General features: G+C 41.9%; 1 protein-coding gene across 2 annotated transcripts in view; it reads right to left on the bottom strand.

The window, feature by feature from the left end:
- The window catches only part of cachd1 (cache domain containing 1), a 33,092-nt gene continuing 9,751 nt past the window's right edge, over nt 1–23,341 (bottom strand). The window contains exons 6-24 of one of the 2 annotated variants that reach the window (XM_031859417.1): nt 21,449–21,733; nt 20,488–20,637; nt 17,970–18,093; nt 17,733–17,850; nt 16,034–16,202; nt 15,750–15,892; nt 14,694–14,875; nt 13,441–13,551; nt 11,830–11,952; nt 11,113–11,212; nt 10,868–10,984; nt 10,168–10,328; nt 9,825–9,911; nt 8,970–9,086; nt 8,506–8,657; nt 7,321–7,485; nt 5,910–5,987; nt 5,631–5,732; nt 1–674 (exon numbers count right to left, since the gene is read on the bottom strand). In XM_031859417.1, coding sequence (XP_031715277.1) covers nt 424–674; nt 5,631–5,732; nt 5,910–5,987; nt 7,321–7,485; nt 8,506–8,657; nt 8,970–9,086; nt 9,825–9,911; nt 10,168–10,328; nt 10,868–10,984; nt 11,113–11,212; nt 11,830–11,952; nt 13,441–13,551; nt 14,694–14,875; nt 15,750–15,892; nt 16,034–16,202; nt 17,733–17,850; nt 17,970–18,093; nt 20,488–20,637; nt 21,449–21,733 — 2,735 coding nt within the window. In that variant the 3' untranslated portion in view covers nt 1–423. The remainder of the gene's footprint in view (nt 675–5,630; nt 5,733–5,909; nt 5,988–7,320; nt 7,486–8,505; nt 8,658–8,969; nt 9,087–9,824; nt 9,912–10,167; nt 10,329–10,867; nt 10,985–11,112; nt 11,213–11,829; nt 11,953–13,440; nt 13,552–14,693; nt 14,876–15,749; nt 15,893–16,033; nt 16,203–17,732; nt 17,851–17,969; nt 18,094–20,487; nt 20,638–21,448; nt 21,734–23,341) is intronic. The other variant, XM_031859418.1, reaches the window with a different exon arrangement.

Here is a 23,341-nt window from a genome sequence, read left to right as displayed (position 1 = left end):
TCTTCTCAATTAATGGGCTCAAGCCGCGTTTTTGTGCGCTCTCATGACAAATTCCACCAGAAAACCAACAAAAAAATCTCATTTGGATATTGTTACTGGCCCAGGTCTGGTCATTTTTAGTGTGTGTAAACTTGAGTACACTTGCCAGATGTTGGACTGGGTTGGTGGGGAAACAAGGGTTGAAATGGAGATGTTGGCACAATGACACCATGAGGCTAATGCCCATAATAATCATCAATTGATGGCAGACATCCCAGCAGCCCAGTGACACTGTGAGTCCAGCGGTAGCTTTTCTCTCCCTCCGTCCATCCTGACAGTACCTACTGTGTGCAGTCTAATCAAGCACAAATGTTTTTTAAAAATAGTTTTTTTTAATAAAAACAAGTTCCGTCCAGGGCAGGAGGGCGATTGCAGCGCTGAAGATCAGCACTCTGCATCCACGCTGTGCACGGTGACCGCGGCCTGCAGGTGGTGCGTGTGCATGTGCAGCGGGTGGTGGTGTATGTGCGTGTGCCGGTAGGGGTGAAACTTGTGGCTGAGCAGCGCTGCCGTCTGAGGAGGCGTGTCTAGGTCGAGGTCGTCATCGTGGTTACCGACGTCGACACCGGCCGAGAGCGGGTCGTTGTTCCCAGGTGGATTCTCACTGTCCTCCTGCGGACTCATGGTGCTGTAGCCTGGAGACAATAAAACATGCAGAGGTTGGTATTGCTGGACTTGTCATCACATTCCCCCCAAAAAACTACATAAAAAAAGAGATTCTCAAACTTTGGGTTAGGTCCTCGTGTGAGCTTACGCAGACAAGGCAAAGGGAGGTCAACATGGTAAGGCTCTATATACCCTGACCTCTACCCTGTCAACCGTACTTTAAGGCCTATTTTATGTGTTGTTAAAATGTGCATTGTTTGTTTGATGAGCCCTGTTAGAGGAGAATCTATGTTGCTTTGTGACAGACAAGTTAATTTTATCTTAAATTACTAAAACTGATTTTGTATGATATCATTGTTTAATTTGGAGCTCCCTGTATGTCATTGAAAACAGACTACAAAGGTTTGCCACACTCTACTTTACAACTTGAAACTATGTAATTGGAGGGTCAATTGTAAAGCCTTGGTTGCCGAAAAATGTAATGTTTGATTTGAAGATGAAAATCAGTCTCAAAACCAAAACCCAGGTTTTCACAAGTAAAAAATGTAAAGTGTAACATATTATACACTCTACATTGTTGATTCCTTATTCAGGCACTGGCTGGGGGGGTTAAATCAAATATAAAGTACTTCACTGTTACTGTACATAATAGTGTAAGAATAGCTGCAGAACATCGAACAGAAATGGGAAGACCCCATAAAAGAAACTACTCAACAAATGTAGCCCTCCAGTCATAGACATTCAACACAGAAACATTAATGTGAATACACGGAAACACACATTGTCTCCGAAAGCAGTACAAGCTCTTTTGATGGCGCATTGACAACTAAATATCCCCACAGGGCATTTTTGCTACTTGTTTTCAAGCCTTCTCATACAATTTGAAAAAAAAAAAAGAAGATGCATACATATTTACGACACTTTCAAACACATTGCGCACATACGTTTAACCCGAGGAGATATGAACACAAGCCAACATGGCAGCTAAGATGCACTGGTAAGTGGAGCAGTGGGAGGGTGGTACTGTTGTCGTAGAAAAAAGGGATTACTGGGTCAGAGAATGAGTAAACAGATCGTAATAAAGCACCATTTTAATCTTCACAATTCAAGTTTGAATTCAAGTTTGACTGAGATTACTAATCATGAGCTCTTCCAGCATCTGATTTTCATGAAAACCTTGCAGGCTGTTGGTTTTACCAGTCGTCTCTTCACGTGAACTCGTATGCGTCATAATAACCCTTCATCTGTTGAGTGGGTTTCATCACCTTCGGGGCCATGAAATCCATCTGAAACACATGGTCTGACTATAAAAAAAAATGATTTGGGAGTTAATCTGGAAATAAACCCATTTTCCTTAATTCCTTTAGTGCCGTCTTTTTCTGGTTCTGAAGCGACACCGGCAACATGCTGCACGACATCAATCCGTTACATTTATAGAAAAATGACTGCAATTATGGATGATGAAACATTAAACCTCCAGAGATACGGAACCAAGTGATTTGTGAGCTTGTGTGTGTGAGTCAGTGGGGGTCTCCAATGACTGAGGCATGAAAGGAGAAGGCGGTGGGTTGAGGTATATGCGTGTACATTTGTGTGGCCTTGAGTCAGATTTATCTCCAACAACCTTTTCCATCCAGTTAAACATCTAAACCATTGAGTAAACATATCGGATGAACATTCTTCTCAGGGCTTTCTGGGGGATCATCAAGCTCAATTCGTACAGAACCAAGCCAAACTATTCAGAAATAACACTCAAGAGTATACAGCCATGCTAGCAGCTCTTTGAGGCTGTAGTTAAGCATCAGAATGCTAACGTGCTCACAATGACAATGCTTCGTTTACAATGTTCACCGTCTTAGTTTGGTGTTACGTGCCAACGTTTGCATATTAGCACCAAACACAGCGACACTGAGGCTGATGAGAACGTCATTCCTTTTCCAGGTTCAGTATTTGGTCGTAAAACAAACTACGAGACTGAATACAACTTTGACCTGATGGTGGCGCCAGAGGAAAAGACAGGGCATCAAATTTCTGTCTTAAGTGACTTACATTGCCATCCGTTTTTTTAGCCATGTTGTGTAGCATTTACTTTTCCTACACTCTTCCTGTCATTATTTGTGGTGTATGTCCTATAATAGAGGGCAATGTATGCCCCACAATAAGGCGTCATGTGAAAGAAGTAAATGTGCTGGATGTCCCACTGAAGAGTCCTAAAAATCCTGTACTGGAGTTAGAATGAGAAGATTGCTCAGTAGTTTCCCTGCCTGATTCTCTGGAGATTAGCTGGGCTTTGATAGCAAACGAAAGAAAGCTGACAAAGACAAGGAGAAACAGACGAATGAGCAGAGGAGGTGAAAAGGATGGGGGCAGGGAGAAGGAGAGAGGAAAGGAGGGATCAAAATAAAAGGCAGGGATGGAGACTTCAAAGAAGTTCCAGACATGGAAGATGCAAACTTGAGCAGTTTATCCTTCACTTCTAAAAAGCAAATCCCCCTTAATGTCAAAAGATGTGGGGAGACCATGTTATTTTAAGAGTCTCAAGTCTAAATCCTGAAAATCAATCCTGGATAGTCAACAGATTTTTAGTAACAAACTGAATGACACATCAACTAGTTTGCCGGTATTTAAAGGAATAGTTTTGACAATTTGTTAATATACTTATTCAATTTCTTGCCAAGATATCTATAACAATACCACTCTCATGTCTGTGCATTGAGTATGCTACCGCCAGGAGCCAGTTATCTTAGCTTAGCATAAAGACAGGAAACAGTTAGCATGGCTCTGTCCACAGGTTAAACATCACCGATTAACAAGTTAAATCTCATTTGGAAGTATAATTTGTGGTTTGATGGGGGTTACGTGAAGAACTACTGCATTTGTTGGCCAGGGGCAGCAACTAGCTACACTAAGCTGACCGGCTGCTGTCTGTAGCTTCACATTTGGCATACAGACGTGAGAGTGGTATCAAGCATCACATCTTACTCCCATCTAATGTACCACAATGTCAAACTACTGCTTTAACTTGTCTATACAATGTCAATTGTATCTTAAGAATTTGTAATATACAGCCGCAATCCAGGAATTATACAAATTCTGTTCAATTAAATATCAATATTATTTCTCCTTTTATCGTCATTTAGGTCTAGAAGCACGTCGCTCAAAAACGTGAATTTCTTTGTTATTTTGAAGATGGATATAATTATGTTCTTTACGTTTTTTGTACACACAAAAGGGCGTGCAGATTAAAGTTGGAGATTATCTGTATGCATGCAAGCTATTCATTATTAAATGGGTAGTTTTAGCCATCGCCTGTATGCTAATATTGCAGCTCTGCCAAACAGCACTCTGTATGTGTGCGTCACTTACCTAACAGATTTAATGCTCTGATCTTTCAGTGATCTGCTTGGAGCCTGTGTGTGTGTGTGTGTGTGTGTGTGTGTGTGTGTGTTTTATCATACCCTTCAGCATTATGAGTGAGTGGATTGTGGTAGGAGGGCACCTTTGCCCAAGCAGAGAGGAGCAGCAACTTTGACACGTCTACTTGGTAATAATGAATTTGTTCTAATCCCTGACGGACGAACACCCCCTCTTTCCATTATTTCTAACTCTTCTTCCTCCTCCTCTGTCCCTGTCCTCTTGCCCTTTCATTTCACTCTTATTTCCCCTCTTTCATCATTTTTGCATCTGTACATCTCTCCACTTGTCCTCCATTTTCTTTTTTTTTTCCATTCCCATTTTCAGTTATGCAACATGTGATGTGATCTTTTACGCAGACTGCTCTTTCCATTAGCACGTATGAATCACTGCGTTTGCTTCTCATGTGAAAGAGAATTCAGATGTCCTTCACGAATGAGCTTCCGGATTAAAAACATTGATTTATTCGGCACCTCTTCCTCAAAACAGTCCTTTAAAAGATTTAGTTAAATTAAATAACTTTTGGGATATTTAAGATTCGGTTAGATGAATCTGTATTTTAGAAAGATATCTATGTTATGCAGGAGAGGTGAAATACAGAAAACACAACGAGAGTCACTAAAGAGGAACTCATCGTACAAACAGATTAAAAATCTTTTTTCCCCTCACATCGCTCAATGCTCTCTGGTTGAACATCCATACTGTAACAAGCAGCTGACAAGCTCTTACTCCTCTTTGTTTCACTTTAGCCCACTCTCTTCTCTTCAGATTCCTCCTTGTCATCATCAGTTATGCAACAAGTATTGGAGGCACTCACTGCCAGGAAGTGGAGTGATGCCATATGTAGGTGGTAAGAGCCCATGTGGGAGAAAACTGTCCATCCACGCTCACAGAGTGTCAGACTTACAGCGAAACACGAGCAACTTTCCCAGAGCTGGAGACGAGAGAAAACAAGGTTCTGAGCTGTGATGTAATGAAAAGAACAAGCCAGGAGCTGAACCACCACCAAAGAACTGAGCGCTAACTCTGGGTTTGAGACTGTGCTGTAACAATCATTTAACAAAAGATGATACCGAAGCCCCAAATTTGATTTTTGACGGTTACGGAAGGTAACTTAGACTTCTTCCCACATCTTCCAGCTCTTTCTTTGGGATCCCGAGGCATTCTCACACCAGGTGGGATACGTACGCTCTCTGCCCCAAGGGTCTCCTCCACAGCTAGATGCTTTCAGAAAGCTCCCCGATTAGATGGTTGAATCCGTCTCCTCTTTTTGTTGCAGAACTGGTGTCTTCGGGTGAGCCCACGTGGTTGTACTGACATTATAGTTTTAAATTCGCAGATAATATATCTATGCTTATGCTGCCTAAGGCAAAATGTCAGCCGAACTTGTGCAAGATGGGTCAGTTTTGTAACAAATGAATAATTCGTTCTCCAGAAACCGTGATTATTTTTGAATGCAATATCTGTTGAGTCAGAATGACATGACGAGGAACGAGGAAAAATATTGGTCAGTTGCAAGTGTTTTTTTTGTATCTATGTATCTGTGGTGGGAGATAAATTATTTGTCTTACCGTGGTCACTCTCTGTCCCGGATCGACCCCAGTACCTCCGTCTCCGTTCAGGCGTGTGAGTGTGCCGCTCGATCACTGCAGCGATGAATCGAGTGTTACTGACTGAAAGTGAAGAGAACACACAGGTCAACACAAAGGCCCCGTTTAGTAATACAATACCTGCACTGCCAAATAAAAAAATATACTGTATGCATTTCATCTTATGCACTCAAACCCTCTATTTAAATGTTCTGTATCATGTTTAGTTTATACATCAATGGGGTATCAGACAATACTTACTGATTCCTCTGTCCTCATGGATGTCCTCATCCCTCTCATCTCTCTCGTTGTCCAGGTTGGACATTCTCACTGACATTTCTAAAGCAACATGGAGGTAAAGGGGAAGAGAATAAGACAAATAGAGATAAATAATACTATTCCAATGGATGTATAGGAATATTGAAGTATTACAAGCAGGAATTATATTTGAACATGGTTCCTTCCTCCAGTTAGTTTTAGATTGTGTTGTTATCTGTACGGTGAGAATAACTTGTGTACGTGGGGATATTAGCCACAAGTGTACGTGTTCAAGGAGGCTCAGTTTGGATGGGTGTACACATGCTGCACGGCAAGTTACTTTAAACCCAATCTCAGAACCAGTCTGAGGACGGATGAGCCTCTGGGGGCGAGGGGCTGTATTCATCCAGTGACGTCCGGGTCAAGACTTCCTTTTCTTTGCGCTGCTCGTTGTTTACATTCCGATCATTAACTGAGATGCGAGACAGGAGTTGGAGTTTAAAGATGACGTGTACGACCAGATTGTGTCTCAAGAAGCCAGTTTACAAGCTAATTTGAAAGCAATACAAAATATAAATTATCGTCAGACAAGCTGGTGGGTTCCGAGATTGCATTTCGGCCAATGTCTGCTGGAACGTGATTGGTTAATACTACTCAGCCTATGAACAGAAGACAGAACACTTCCATGCCAAATGTGTTCCTGTTGCCTTCAGATTCTGCATACGAAGGCAGAATCTGACCCAGCAGATGGCTTGTTACACAGAAACTTGTGTGTTGTATGATCCCGCGATTGTTGCATGATCCCGCGATTGTTGCATGATCTCGTGACATCGCGAGAATCCAGCTGCCGTGTGTGTGTGTGTGTGTTGTTGGTGGTACAAGCTGTGGCTGCAGAATGAGCTGAACATGCCCAGCACACACACACACAAAGCTGCGACTTCAGGAGCCGATTCCTCGGCCTAATGCCTTGTGATAATGCCGCTACACTCTCCACCATCTATCCAAAGTTATTCACCAAACTATCAGATTGAAAGTGACTTGGACTCAAGAGTTTTGAGGTTGTATTTTTGTTGGATTTCTCATGTCAATAACACAGTAATTACACAAATCATGCTGCGGCAGCTGCCGCCGCGTGATGCTAATGTCAGCTGTTTAGTTCCAGCAGCACTTGCCACACTGCTTGTTAATCAGGCTGCTTTAAAACTGTGTTTCTTCCTTTGGTATTTAAAGAAATGCCAGTATGTGAAGAACGCAGATGCTAAGCTTAGTGCAAACAACTATAACGAAAATGATGCTGCAGGTATATTTTGTCCACGGTAACGAAATGTAATATTGACAAAAAACGAATGTCATATGTCTCAATTTGATTGACCGATCACTTTAACTGTATAAGTGTATTTGGTATCAGTCCTACCCTGTGCTGCCAGTGGGGACATGTGCTGGTGCGAACGCCTGTGGATCTGGTGTCTGTATGCATACACAGCCAGCACCAACACCATGATGCATCCCATAATTCCCCCAGCGACTGGACCCACAGGGGCGCTCTTGATCATGTTCAGAGATGCCACCTCCTCATCTGCTGAAGAAAGAGAGATAGGCAGAAGGTTGATTAAAGAAATTACTAAGGATTTCTGACGGCTGAAGAAGTGAAAACACAACAAGTCAATATCAAACAGCTCCAGCTCTGATCCTAACTCACGCCGAGACATTTTCTACCTCACTTCTCCTCACTCAGCAGTGTGAAATGCCACAGGAAAAATATTCCACTGCAGACAGACGGACAATTCTCATTTTGAAACAACTGATAACAGAACCAAAGAAAACATTTTCAGTCAATCTGAAACATTGGTTACTATCCGTGATCTACAAAAGTAACATTTCTGCTGTCACGACTCACAAGAACCCTGGAAATAATGTCATCACTGCCATTTTGTTTAGTTTTTCTTTACTTACTTTATCACTGTTCTTTCTTTACTACAGCTATTCTCAACCACTGGTGGGCCTCAGAGCGCCATCTAGTGGGTCACGGAGGTACTGCTAAATGGTTCGATTAAATTAAAAATATATATCTACATGGTCATTTACAAAGCTAGTTATTTTCATATATGAATGTACTTAAGAATCCATTCCCATAAATAAAATATGTCAACTTAAAATGCAGAATGTTAATGACCAGTTACGTATGACTATCATCATGCCAACAACACATCATCAGTGAGAGACAAACGTTCCCTCAGATGCAGTGACACAAAATGTATTGGGTTTTAAAATGAAAAGGTGATGTGGGAGAAAACCCTGCGCCAATAAAAGCGTGTGGTGAGTAGGTATCCCCCTGAATACATTGAATTAGGATTCATAATGGCAGGCAGCGATGGATGAGAGTAAGCAGAATAATTATTTCGGTCATTACAGCCGACGCAACGGCGTAACACATATTTGCAGTCTGGTTTACCTGCAACCACTGCACTACAGTACATTAAGGACCAATATCTCAGAACTGTGGAACCAGACTCAGCCACTTTGCACCTTAGCTGAAAAAAGAAAGGTTCTAGTTGATCTATTTCTTTAGAGTGAGCATTCATATCCACATTTCCCTCACCTAGGAGTCCCAGGCCATCCGCATAGGGACTCTTGGCGCCGACGATGCCCCCGAAACATTCCTTCTGAAGGGCACAATATGGCTTGTCGAGATGAGTTTTACCATCACTGTCCACCATGCACCACTCACAGTCCAGGACGCCGAAACAATCACTGAAACAGAGATAGAAATAAGACTCTTGAAGGGCAAACACTTGAAATAGTTTTTTTAGAGAAGGGATGAAGTGGTAAATTATCTTTCCACAAGAGATAATTCATTACCACTAGGTGGCTGTTGACGTGCAACAATAACATATTTATTGTAAATACAGCGTGAAGCTCATGCTAGATTCACATAGTCTCTGTTGTACGTGTCTGTTGGTATATGGCCGTGAAAGAGTGTGTTGGTATATACTTCATACATGCATCGGTTTATTCATTATAACGGTTAATATGTTCCGCACATAAGTGCAGTATAGTGTGTACCTGCTGGTGTATCTCTGGCTACAGCGAGTGTTGATGCACTGGGGCAGCGTGTCCTGCAGACTGGGATCAATCACATTCAGACTGACTGGCTCCTGATGCACCTCACAGCTAGGGTTCCTGCACAACACACAAGCATAAGACAACATGAGGTGAAAATAAACAAAAAGTTGCAGGTACGCCATTATATATTCTTGGTCAAAATACAAACATCCAGCTGACAACATCCATCCAAATCCTAGAATGAAACACGATTACACAGGAAAGCAGATACTCTACAGTAAATTTGACAAACAAAGAAATCACAGCACGAGCCCTCCAAGTCTTCAGTGTGTTGATTTAGGCAAAGCAGCTTTTAAAAAGGACAAACATCAACGCTGCTTGACACAAAGCACGGAGAAAAATCTGACAGCTAAAAAAATGATGATTGCATGTCTCCCTGAAATAAAGGAGGCATTGGCATTTGAAACATTGACGTGCTGTCAGAGGCTGCTGATGGCTGATGAAAGTAGATGGGTGAAACAAGAGAGAGCGAGAGAGAGATGCAGGACTGAGATGGAAAGGACAAGAGAGACAATGAGAGAGAAAGACTAGTCCCCCCAAAAGGGTTGCCAGAGCCCAAACATATCCACAGTTCAAATGACATAAAAGAGACGCAGCCTGGAAATGTGTGCATTTGCAGACACTACTATCGTGTGCAAGGACTGAAAAATGAGTTTGGCAAATGTTACATGCGAGACTGAATGATTAGTAGAAAATACTACTGAAAGCTAATTCAAAAAAGGTATTTTATATCGGAGAGATATCACACATTATAACACATTAACGCACTGAAGCTCAGACATGTTTTGCACTGACCTGTTTTCAGCATTGGTGAGGTTGCCGGTACACTCATTGACCTCCAGGGGACACTCACACGGACACTCGCATTCATTCTGCTCCATTCTGAAAAACAGCCACATGTTCAGTGAGAAAGCTGCATTTAATTTGTTTGTTTTTTAGGTCAAATAGCTGCAGCATTATACTATCAGATCTGGATCTTCACTAAACTCAGAGGTTTGTTTTGTGATCTTGTTGAACAAACTTGCAAAACATCAAATCTATTTCTCATTAATGTAGTATCACTGTATGTTAGCAACGCTGCCCGGTGCCTGAGAGGTAAGCAGTAAGTCCCTGATGAGTGTGTGGGAGGAGGTGAGACCTGTGGCAGTTGAGACAGAGCCGGTCCACCGTGCTGCAGGCGCAGAAAGCCAGAGAGTCACACGTCTCGTTGACGATACCAGCAAAGGCGTTGGTGCCGGGGATTCGGGTCAGACGGTACTTGGAACAATGGCTACCATGGACCAGGTTGGTTAGGTCCCCCTATGACGAAGACAGGAAACGTTTTTTTTTTTTTAAGAATTTTGTATTTTATCCAAGAAACAAGAATACAAAAGAGAATGGTCAGGCCTTCTCACAATTACCCATAAAACAAATAGAGAAAACAAAAATGGACCAGATATCAGTAGATAAAGTAGTAAGGGACATGAGGTAGGTTGACAAACTTACAGTTTGAATATGTGAAATTATACTCAATATGCTCCTTGATAATCTACAAGAGGGCATGAATGAAAAAGAACAATGTCTCGTAAAGGTATCTTATCTTAGTACCTTTAAAGCTGTAGACCTTAAATTGGAATAATATACTATCAAACTACACACAAACACACTGCATTTCTAAGAGAATTATAGTATACAGGAAATTCAATCACCACAAGGTGGCAGTGTTATACTACCACATAATCACATAGTGATGAGGAATGTGTGTGTTTGTGTCCTGTCTGCTAGTCCAGTGACTGTCTGATTCGGGGTTCTTGTGCAGCCATTCATACATCCAGTCATCTTGTGTTTTTCTCACTTACCATGATGCTGGTGTTGAACTTGTAGAAGCGCTGCACGGTGCGGTCACTGAAGCTGTTACAAAGGTTTTTCTTGACAAAGTTGGGATGGTTCAGGATGTCGTTGGCCACCAGTGGCTCCTGCCATTAGAAAGAGACGGGAGGACACGAAGGGAAATACAAGAAGAATAAACATGACAAGAGAAGGAAGCTCACTGCGATTATTAATTGGTATTTTTACATTTGTACAATAGTCCCTGGTCCTTCACCTTGTGTGTGATGTGCTGTTGCTCTGCAGGTGCGTGACCTTTGGGGTCAATGAGAGTGGGGTGAGCGACCAGGTACCCTCTGTCCTCCATTATGAAGCATCTACAAAGTACACACACAAAAAGGATCAATTTAAAGAACATAACTTAGATTAGTAATACAAGTACTCTTTCATTGGCCACTACGTTTGAGATCCCTCTTTTTCCCCCAATGCCTAACTGTACTGGCAGAATACTGCTCCATTCTACTTCCCTCCATTCCTTAAACATTCTGCCAAATACTGAGACTCTCTGCCCCACACCCCCTTTGAGCTAATCCTGTTTTATATGGCTCCTGAACACCAACAGAGAGCATGAAGGAAGTGGAGAGAGAGAGAGAGAGAGAGAGAGAGAGAGAGAGAGAGAGAGAGAGAGAGGGAGAGGGAGAAAAAGGATGAAGAGAAAACAAAACAAAAAGGGAGACATAAAAGCTGGTGAAAGTATGTAGCACTGAGACAGCAGCAATGCCACATCTCCAGCAGGAATGCCATGATAATCAGCTTATCTCTTCTTCCCTCCCTTTCTTCTCCTTCGCTCTGCAAGCTTAATTCTGGCTACAGATTTAGCCACCCTCCAAAGAAATGCAGGGGACATGGCAAAAAGAGGAAATCGAAAAAAGAAAGAAGAAATGCAAGAAGTGAAAAGATAAGACAAGTCAGATCCAATCCATCCTCTTCCTACCTGATCTTGTTGCCCCTGTCCTGGTTGCAGATGGGCAGCAGGTCCAGTAGGACCTTATAGAAGTAGCGAAGGGTGAAGTCTATGCCCATCACTGCAAATGCATATCCAGGGGCCATCAGAGAGCTAAAGAGAGGAGGAGACAGAGAAGAAGAAGACGGAAAAGAAGCATAAAGATACATTTTAAAAATCAGTCTCTGTTAAATGGTTTGCGGTGATTGTGTGTTAAGCAGTATGCTGAGAGAAGTAATGGTCAGTTACTCTACAGACCATTATAACATAAATGTTTACCCATATCAGTCAACAAAAAAAACAAACAAACATTACACACACACACACACACACACACACACACACACACACACACACACACACACACACACACACACACACACACACACTTTAAGTCTGTGTTTACGCAGACTACAAATTGCGTAATGTTATGCTCACTGAGCCGGTCTTCAAAAAGCTAATCCTGACTTATCACACATGCTGATACTGAATGTTTATGTGTACGTTTGCATGGACCATGGTAAACAGTTCCTGTTGTGCTACTGCAAGCGGTGATGTGGTGCTAAATTGCATTTTAACCTCGCAGAACTCGAAACATGAACACTTTAATCTCAGCCAGTTACAGGCTTCAATTCAAAGAGGACGCGTCCATTCTGCTACAACTTCTATAGAAATTGGCTGAAGCACCGGGGAATACTTTACTTCTCTGCACCAGAGCTCAAGGAGGATGGCTGCAATAAAGTGACTTGCTTGAGGGCACTTTGAAGAGCAGACACTTGAAGACAACTGTGACTCAACCCAGACTATTTGGTTGAGGGAGACGCCGTCCCTCATTCTACAGGCCTGACACAGTCAATGGTCTCCTTTAGTCCCTTTCAAATGATCTCCTCTCTTCAGAGACAGGGTGCTCTGCGGACAGCCTCACAGACCACGATGATATCTTGGCTCATAACAACAGTGAATCTGTTGATGAGCAATGTCTAATACACAGAGCTGATTATTATATTAACAATGTGTAGAACTTGTACACACAACTGATATTGTCAGCCAATTGGAGAATGCGGAAAAAAAGATATATCATCACCTTTTTAGTTTTAGCAACTTGTAAATGATAGTCCAAAAATGACGCTCTTGACAGCGGTGAGAGGAATCCAAAACTGTAAAGGTTTCTGGGCAGACAGCTAAACAATGACGACCAGACGATGGCGGATAAACTGTTCCTACATTTCCCAAGATTCTCTTGTTTCCTGGTGAGGTTTGGTTTGTAGACTTCCTTTTTTTTCAAATGAATGATTAAACCACTGAAATGTAAATATGTGACTTGCTAAACCAGTGTGGCACAAATGGAGAAGAGTCATATAGTCAGTGACTTGACTAAGTATTGTAATGTTACAGTAATATATCGATATCTATCTTAAGTTTGCTAGCATTAGCTGACATTATCCACCTTGAGCTACTGGTCATATCGGACCAAGTAAGTCCTAATGACTAGTCTCATCATAAATTAGTACTTTTCTTACGCAGGTACTTGTTCTGGAAGATACCCGACTTGTGGGACATTTTTTTTGTGGGTTTACTGGGAATACGCCTTCGTCCTCTTACCTGGAGGCGTGGATGGTGTGGCTGATGGTGACAACGTAGCCCGCCCCGCCCACATCCAGGTACGGTCCAGTGAAGGTGATGAGGCCAGGGTTAGCCACCGCATGCTGGTACCTACGCAACACATCGCACGGGCAGAGGGTTATTTCATAAAGTTGACCATCTTAATGTTTCCTGGCTAACGTAGTGAAGAAGATAAGATGCCTTTCATGATGCTTTTACAGATTTTCATCCTACAAGTCAGTACTTAAGAAAACTTGAGAATGTGAGCCGCAATTTTTGTGGGGAATGCAGAGAAATGCTGGTGCATTTGTTTTTGGTTTGAATGTGTACATAAGAACTGTGGGTTATACTGTCATAATTTGTTTATGATCATAACTTCTCTCAATTTTTTTACTTTGATAGTTTGGATTCACTGAATGACAGAACGTCTTGCTCTTAGTTATACCGGATCAATCAGATTGCTTCTTTGACAAAACTTAACGTTCATGAACCAAAATATAAAAGCAAGAAGTTAGATGTGACTTATCTGATTATATATGTTAAAATGAGCTGTATTTACCAATAAAAAAAAAAAAAACTGTTAGAACACCTGTATGCTTTAAAAAGTTTACAATTAATCATCATGATCATTTCTTTTGTCATTCCACTCTGCCTTGTGTTTGTATTTAAAACATGTTCACATAAGCTATATGGTTGATTACTCTCTGTATACATTTGTTAATCTGCAACTACAGCAGGGTTGTCATTTGTAACACAGAACACCTTGAACTGTGAAAGTAAGACTGTGAATATTATCTTTTCATATTTATGACAAAAAAAAAAAAAAGCCTGAAGAGTGATGCTGAGAATGCTAACAAACATCCTAACAACATCAAACTTCCCAGAATAATATCACATGATTGAAAACCTTTAAAGCACAGAAAAACATTGTGTGTTATGTTAAAAATTACATAAAGCTAAACTTCTGTGTAAACAGTGGGAAACAATGTTTGCCTTTCAATCTATTGGATATTTGTCAACTCATTACATTTCAACAGTTTAACGAGGAAATCTTGACTTAATTCAACTCAGTAATGGCTGGTTACCATTATAAGCACAAACATGTGCCGGCAGTTTGCACACATACTCATTCCCTTTAACTCCTACCCACCCAACACTATCTCAAACCTCCTTTTGCTCCCCGAAAAAACACACACACACACACACACACACACACACACACACACACACACACACCCCAAAGTAAGCCTCACCATTGTCTGCGGGTCGGGTCGAAGGCTTTGTCCATCAGTGATCCGGGGTAAATCCGGAGCACCCCACTGGGCGTTGCTATGTAACGGCGCACAATGTAGCAGTTGAGGCTACTCATTTCCATTAGTGTCATCCACTCATCCGTGACGTGACTGGTCGCCATAACCTCGTTCCTGACAGAGGACTACAGAGGGGATGGAGGGAGACAGAAAGAGAGGAGGGAAGGTGAGGGTGAAAGGCGAGAGGGAAGGATGGAGGAGGTAAACAAGGAGAGGAGGGAAACAAAAGTTGAGTAAGTAGGAGAAAAGTTAACCTGGGGTTTGCCTGACATCGACTAAAACTTTTGGCAGCTTGGCCTCCAGTCTACTCACAAACAACGATAGAGAAAAACATTCTTGCCAATTCACACCTAAACTATCATTCTACTGTATTGCAGCTCAAGATGATGATGCATATCTACAATTTCATGAAAGTATAATCAACAAATCACAAATAGTAAGGCTCAGAACAGCAGTATTTAGGAACAAGTGGGACTCGATTAGCCCTAAAGCCCTGAAAAACACCCTGAAAAATCACATCCCAGTGCCGTTTTCAGAGAGGCTTCGCAGTTTGAAAGGGGTGATGAGGTCACCGGAGGGGGCCTTTAAGACTAGCCTGGGAATCAGAGCTGGGACTGGGGCTTAGAGTTCAAACTCTAACCCCCTTCTCCCCCAGGACAGGAATGCACACAGGCTGCCAAAACCACGTGGGGGCTTGTCCCCCTTCTTAAAGATGCAGTGCTTCGTTTAAAATGTGTTCATTTTAGTTAGCAGCCGGAAAAGTTGCTCGCTAGATAGTGTAAGAATGATTGAAAAAGATACTTCAAAAGCTATCTTGGGACCCATTAATTGTGTGTTTGTACATACTTACTGAAGAATATGAATATGTGAGTACATGCCTGTAACCTGACTGCTGGCTATGTGCCATGTGGTTGTCAGGTAAACAACATTAACCCCGTGTGCGCCCGCAGGCCAGTCTTCGCCGCGAGTCGCATCGGTGTTCCCCCTGCTTGTTTTTACCTTGAGGCCTGGGTTGGCTATGAGCCTGGTGTTATCACTCAGGTAGGCGGTGTAGTGCTCCACCATGCGCTTTGTTTCCGGCTGGCTGAGGTGCTCGTAGGGGGAGGAGAAACTACCAGCTGCCAACATCACAGTGGGGGACTCTGGGAAAGAGACAGAAAGGGGGAAATAGGGGACAGTCAGACATGCTTATGAATGATTTAGAGCCGACTATGGATAAAAAATAAAGTTGTCATCTATTACTCCAAGTTACTATATGTTAGTGCAGTGCTTTTTTTTCTCACCAACTGTAGCAAGCTGTTTGAAGTGCAGGCAGGAGCTAGGCTGACCCAGCAGGTCTAAACGATGGTAGAGTAGCTTAGAGCTGGGGACTGTGTTCAGGTTCTTCAGATGCTTCACTGGGATCTCCGGCTGCACGTACACGATGCACAGGATGAACGACGTGTCCTGAACCTAGAAGATAGAAAGACAGGAGTGGAGGATGAAGGCTGACGATATTCAATATGGTTGTTACTGTCAACACATCAAAAAAGAAAAGATCAAAACAGGCAATGCTGTCAATGCCTATTTGACCTTTTTTAGCAGGCGATCCCTTTAAACTAATGTACAACACATTTACCTTTAGTGACTAGTGTGAGCTTATGAATAAAATACTGGCAGTTGATTTAAAATGTATACACTCTACTCCTACATACTTTGTACAAAGCCAAAGATGCTGTGACATGACACACACATTCCCCATATCAGCTCTCTTTTTCAGTGTCCAGAGTCAGCCTTCACAGACAGTATTTTATGGGTTGCACGCATCTTTTATAATAAAGATAAATGTGTTTGGCTGAACATCTGCTTTCACCCTGCTGATTCTGAATGAACCATACTGGGCTAGTCTGGTGCCAAATTCAGAGATTTTGTTTGAAACAAAGCCTTTTCAGAAACTTCTGATAACTCAAGAGTAAATAGGCACAAATCTCCATATACTATGCTCTTTTAAAGAGACATTTTATTCTAAAATTCTGGTCACAAGCACAAAAACATGGTGTACTCAAAGGATTTCCATAAAATCATTTTTCATAAAAACAAGAGACAGCTGCGAAACTCATTGGCAAAAGGTGACGTGTTTGAACTCTAGCGGCTGTGTGAAAAAAAAATTTAAATGTCAAAAGCTTTTACAAAAAGGCTAAAAGTAAAATGCCTCAATCAAGTGTGATATTAACGCTCCTGCCAAAATTCTAAATGTCAGAAAGCAAAAAGACTCGACGTGACGTTATTGCTGTTCTGTTGCCATTTCTTCCTAAAACACAACACCTCTGGGCCGGAGAGGGAAAGCAGATTCGAAGGAGAGACGGTTTCTGGTTGTGGGAGCACTTGTTTTTTATTACAACGACTAATTTAAGGCGATGGAGGTTTGGTGGAGACATAAAGGCTGGGAGCATAAATCTCTATACTGCTTTAGACAGCGGTACAGTAATGATAAAGCGCTGTAGACAGAGATGGATGCCATAGAGAGAAAGTATATGAGACAGTTATTGTCCCAACACGAGGATGGTTCACTGGCCCAGAGCCAACGATCATCATTTATCTCTGCTGAGTGCTGATTCTGCTTTCAATAAATTATTCTTTTGCTCACAATTACTCGAGACTTCAAATCAGAAAAAATCAATCCATCCATCCATCCATCCATCCATCTATATTCATGTGTGTGTAGATATATACATTTTAAACATTATTTGTTTAACTCCTCTTTGTAGCCCTATTTTTAATTGTAAAACTTCAGAACAACTACGATGCTAATTGTACTATATAAGGACTTGAATGTTAATTTACATAACATTTAAGTGTATGCAAGTTTGCTTATTTGTGGGAGTAAAGTAGTGACCAGAAAGTTCAATGTTTATTCTAGGCTGCACTGTGAAGTTTAATTTCACCAGGAAACATGTTTCAGATATTTAGTCTCTGTAGGGTAGGGACTGTAGGGACACCTACCAGTTTCCAGGCATAGCTGACGTTGTATGCGTCTTTGCTGTTGTCCCGCAGTCGGTTGGTGTGCCAGGACAGAGACGAGTTGACTGGGACAGAAATTACCTGACTGCCCAGAGGGAGGCTGCAAAAATACACAGCATTACACAAACAATACACATAACACATGCTATGCATGCATCAATGGGTGGAGGAATTGTGGTTTCAAATGGTTTTATTCACGTGTTCCTCATCCTCTCTTACCTGAGGATGTTCTGCCGTGCAACAGGGAATCCTGGGATATTCTCATAGTGGATAATGTCAGTGTGAAGGGGAGGCTCTGTCATCAAGTAGGGCCGTGTCAGTGATGGATGCATCAAGGTGTAACCTGGGAAATCAAACATCATTAATTAATGTTTATACATACTAAAATAAACGGCAACATACACAGACTAATTCAGAAAGACTGGATCTGCTAAAAACATTAAAAACAACTATTATGGACCAGCAGGGAATCTGTCAAACAAGTCATATTGCACAATTACTCATGCTATCATTACTATTCCATAGACACCAATTTAAAAGCCTTTTTAGCCAACATTTTATTCAGCTCCATTTAGGGAGTCTTGTAATTGTTTCATACAGCTAAAAGACAAAGCCATGTTTTGTATTTACAGTCACTAAATGCACCAAATGATGTGAAAAGGGTTGATTACAGGAGACACCATAGGTGTGCGTTGTTGCTCGTAGTACCTGCAGATACATCAAAAAAGATGCTGCTCGGCACATTGAAAGTTATTTTACGATATTGAAAATGTCTGAGGCCACTTTCTTTAAAAATGTCAGAAGTTTTTGCCACCAATAATATAATGATATATTGCAACCGACGAGTAGATAATTGCTTCTGAATAGAGCCTAAATGCCACTTAATGTCCCATAGATCTATTCTGGCAACTTGTTTCCACAAATTATCTGGATATATAGTGATACATAACTGCTCCAGATTAGCCACATGAATTGTTTCTCCAAAAGACCATCGCCTCCTTATTAAACTGAATTAGCAAAAGCCTGAGCATTAACCTCCTGCTGGTCTACTATTTTAGTGTAGAATTTCTCAGTTTTTGTTGTTTTTTTTATAAGAAAACAGGTGGATGGATCATACTCCCAAAGAAATGTCCTTTAGGCAGGATCTTGATCACTAAAATACTCAATATTTGAATCCAATCATACAAAAGATGTTGATGCTACAAATGTCCCAACACAAACCAAAGTGGATACTGCTAGCAAACAGTACTCTGGTGCTGCTAAGGAGTGATAAACACAGCTCTTCACAGCTGCAGTCATCATTTTGGGAGAGCCAAAAAGCCCTCGAGATGTTTTGAAAAAATGAAACAAAATCATGTGGTGTTGCTTTTTTTTTTTTTACACAGTTCTAATACAAAGAGTGTTTGTTATTTGTGTGAAGTCTCACACATGCTATATTAGACCAGGCATTGCTGTCCTCTTACAGCAAACTACAGCACACATGGAAGAAGAAGCCAGAGCGTTGATAGTTTAGGTAGAGGCTTGCTTAATTCCGATCAACATTAGATACATGCCTCCCATCCGAAAAAATATTTCCGATGCACTCACCTGTTATTTTTAGTTCCAGGACGGGAAGCCCGTGTCAGCCGTGTGTTTATCTAATTGTATTTACCGACACTCTAATTGCCAGCACACGCCATGTATGCCAGCTAATAACTTCAATGGGACTCATTCATCGATGTTTATAGAGTTGCTGCTAATAAGCATGGTGCAGTAATAAGCTATAATTTGATGGCAAATTTATTACAACAAAACATTTTAGAGGGGAAAAAAAGAGACTCATTGAATGGCGCAGCAGAGGAGAGAAACTCACACAGCTGCAAAAATTCACTTGCAAGGATTACAGGTGAGTATATGTCAGTTATTCTGCCCATTTCAGGTTCCTTTTGAAATGCCTAGTTTTCATCACCATCTTATAAGCTTTGCAAGAGGACAATGTCTCCAAGAGTTGCATATTTCAGCCAATACTACTCAGTACACGTGAGGGGAACCAATCTTTGGCTAAAGTGCCATCCAGCAAAACCCTGTCCATTGATGTCCCTGCTCTCTGGGCCTACAGAGCACAACTTGCCTGCTGTGCAGCACCAGTGGTTTAGTCAAGACCCCCTCAGCTGAGGCCAAAACAAACCAAGACCGGACATGAGCACTACCGCCCCGTGCTGTGGCAACGCACTGAGGCACAGCTCAACAGAGAATGAAACGCCAAAAAAGTGCCAGTGCTACCAAGATGATGTCAATTAAGTCTAACGAGGGATAATGGCTGCGGAGGAAGTTTAAACTGACAACATAATGTGTAATTCTACTTGTATGGGAAACAAAAACACCAAAATACACTTTTCCAATCATTTGGAGTGTTTCTCTCGGTCTAATAAAGACTGATGCCTTGAATACGCAGAGAAATGCGTTGTAGTCACGAGAGTCTGTCGGACCTGGAGAGGAAACTTGTTTCTTTAGTTACAGACTTAGAAATCTAAGCAACACACAATCTGTGAATGATCTGTTCTGCAGTGTTTGTTATAATACCCGGTAGGCCTGTTATTACTGCACATGGAGAACACTTTATTTAGAGAACAGGCTGTTATGATACAAAGCTTTATTTGGCAACGCTGCCGTTCATGTGGCCGACCACAAGTTAGAAAAGGCATCGTTTCTTGCACTGCGGTAAATGTATTGCCTCGCCCGTCTCTAATTGACTGACCTTTGTTGTCAATGAGGAAGGTGTATGAAGCCAGCGAGTCTTGGTAGTAGGTGACATCCTCCAAGATGTACGCCAGGTTCACATCCACCCCGACCACGCCCAGGAGAAGGTTACCGAAATAACAGGGCCGGCTCACGGTCATAATAAACCCTGGAGAGAGAAGAAGAAGCTCAGTAAAGTTCGTGCAACCCCTCGTGTTTTGTCTTTTTTTTTTTTTAAGTCATTGTGTTTTTGCAATTCAGCTCTATTGAGCTCCTTTCAATAAATCAATGCCGAATACGAATTTCAGTTTTCCTTCTGTAAATGTGTTTATCCAATGACTACTTTCACATTCTGGGAAATATCTTCACTTTCTTGTTGAGACTTAGATGAGAAGATCAATACCAGTCTCATATATGCACGATAAATATGAACCAAGAGCCAGCTGGCCATTAGCTTAGCTTAGCTTAGCATAAAGACTGGAAGCAGGGGGAAACGGCTAGCCTGGCTCTGTCCAAAGGAAACAAATCTGCCTACCAGCACATCGAAAGCTCATCAACATAAACTGTATCTTGTTACATGTCTCCCCTGGTAAGCCACTGTCTAAAGCAAACAATCTCACTAATCTTAGCATGTAAAACCACGACTTTCTGTTTTTGTATGCATTAAACAAACAAGATATCATTTTTTTTTTTTAGAGATTAGACAAGAGAGCTTTAGGTGTGTGTGTGTGTGTGTGTGTGTGTGTGTGTCTTTGGACAGAGCCTAGCTGCTCCCTGTTTCCAGTCTTTATGCTAATTGTCTGCTTGCTCGTGTTCAGCTTACAGATACGAGAGTCGTGTCAATCTTCTCATTTGACTCTCTGACTGAATTTATGTTCTTTTAGGTCAATTTTATTCAACTGATCTGGACTTCCTGCTATTTGGCCCAAAATTAAAATGTCATTCAATATTGGTCGAGGCTATCCGTCCAAACCACTCACCATCTCCCATAGGGTCAGAGTAGGGCAGGCTGAAGCGGGCCAGGTCGATCATGCGATTGGGCAGATTGATGTAGAAGCGGCCCACTGTCGTCTCCAGGTTACTCAGCTGGTTTAGCACCATCATGCTTCCCTTCACCACCGGCATCATGGAAGCTCCTGCTGATCCAGACGAGGACATCGCAGAGGAGCGGTCTCGGTCAGACATTCGGTCCACACCGTACTTCACCGAATTCTGCTCTGCGAGATCCCTCAAGAAGGCCAGCTCCTTCAGGCCTGTTACTCCCTCTGGAGGAGCAGGGAATGGGATAGAGCATGGGTTTAGGATAAGGAGGGAGAGACAAATTCAGTTGATTTATTCAAACAGGGATATCAAAAACAAATCCTTAATTGACAGCATGGCTGAAGGTCTATTGAACAGGTTAATAGTGCAAATGAAAAGAGGAGGGAGTGGTTGAAAGGAGGTAAAAAGAGTAAACAGCTCTTCACTAAAGAGTGTGTGACTCAAGTTCCTACTATAAAAGGGCAACCCGCTGTTTTCTTTGTTTCCCCTAGCTATAAAACAACAAAAAATAAACTTTGTTTAAGCAGCAAGACAACCTGCATTGAACAGAATCATGAATCAAAGCACATACTATACATTGCAACATGGATTTCCCAAACTTATTAGGAATGGCAGCAGAGATATTTCATACATGCAGGCCCTGACTTGTGAACCTGCGTCATGATCTCTATAAGCTTTATTTGTTCAATCCTGTGCTCTCTCTGCCAAGTAACGATCGTCGTCTGTGAAGCTCAGATATCACGACACGAATAAATCCCTCATCGCTTTAAAGCAGATATGCAGCCGAGTCGTTAACGCACTCTTCAGACTCTTTTCCAAGCCTCATAAGGTCATTTAGAGGAGGATGGATAGCCATGGCTGGCCCCCGACAGCTGTCACCTGGAACATTTGAGAGCACATAATGTCTGCCAGTATCCAATCATTGACTGGATTACAGCAGAATCTCTTTTTGATGCCGAGGCTCTGCTGATCATCACGCCAGGCGACTGATGGGAGGCAATGTCGTCATGGGTGGCAATGTCAAACCAACACAAAGGAGAAAGTTTGCTGACAGCACAGGTTTCTGTTCACTTTAATTTATAAAAGGGGGAGAATCCATTTCCACTCTTCTTTCTACGATAGCTGTAATGATCCTTAATACCTAAATTATTATTTAATATGAAAACATTTTATGAATAAAAAATATATAGCTATATGCAAAATACGATGAGTAATTTGTAGGCAATGATCGACATGTAGGGTAAAAACCATACTCAAGCTAGTAGTTCATTCAGCAGGTTATTCAGGCCACCATACACAGTGTTGGTGAGGGAGGTGGGCATCATAAATACACACACACAACTGTGGCTTATACTGCCAAGGGACTGCTGATCTCCTTGAACAATCGTCACTTCATATTTGGCAGGGGATGCAGGGAATAAGACACACACACCCACAGTGGGCCTTTCAGCTGTGTGCAACAGCGTCAAAACAAATGTTGTTTTGGTTATGCATTGCTAATGAACTCAGAGGACGATAGATTTCTGCATCCTTTTCATCATGGAGCTCTTTAAAACAGCCAAAGGTCCTCTGTCAGTCAAACACAGAGTGAGCAGCACGCCCTTTGAAGTCTCACTCTCTCCTCTCTTAGATGTACCTAATTATCATTCTCAGATGCAAAAATGATTTGTATTAATGGTGGACTAATGCATGCACAGCAGAGGTGTGTGTGTGTGTTGCAGAGGGAGGTGGGGATTAGAGGAGGCAGATGGATAGACGAGGACAATAAAAGAGGAAAAGGAAGCGCACACACACACACACACACACACACACACACACACACACACACACAC

The sequence above is a fragment of the Anarrhichthys ocellatus genome, unplaced genomic scaffold, assembly GCF_004355925.1.
Source record: "Anarrhichthys ocellatus isolate YVR2014 unplaced genomic scaffold, GSC_Weel_1.0 scaffold22, whole genome shotgun sequence".
Lineage (NCBI taxonomy): Eukaryota > Metazoa > Chordata > Actinopteri > Perciformes > Anarhichadidae > Anarrhichthys > Anarrhichthys ocellatus.
This window is presented reverse-complemented; position numbering and strand designations above follow the sequence as displayed.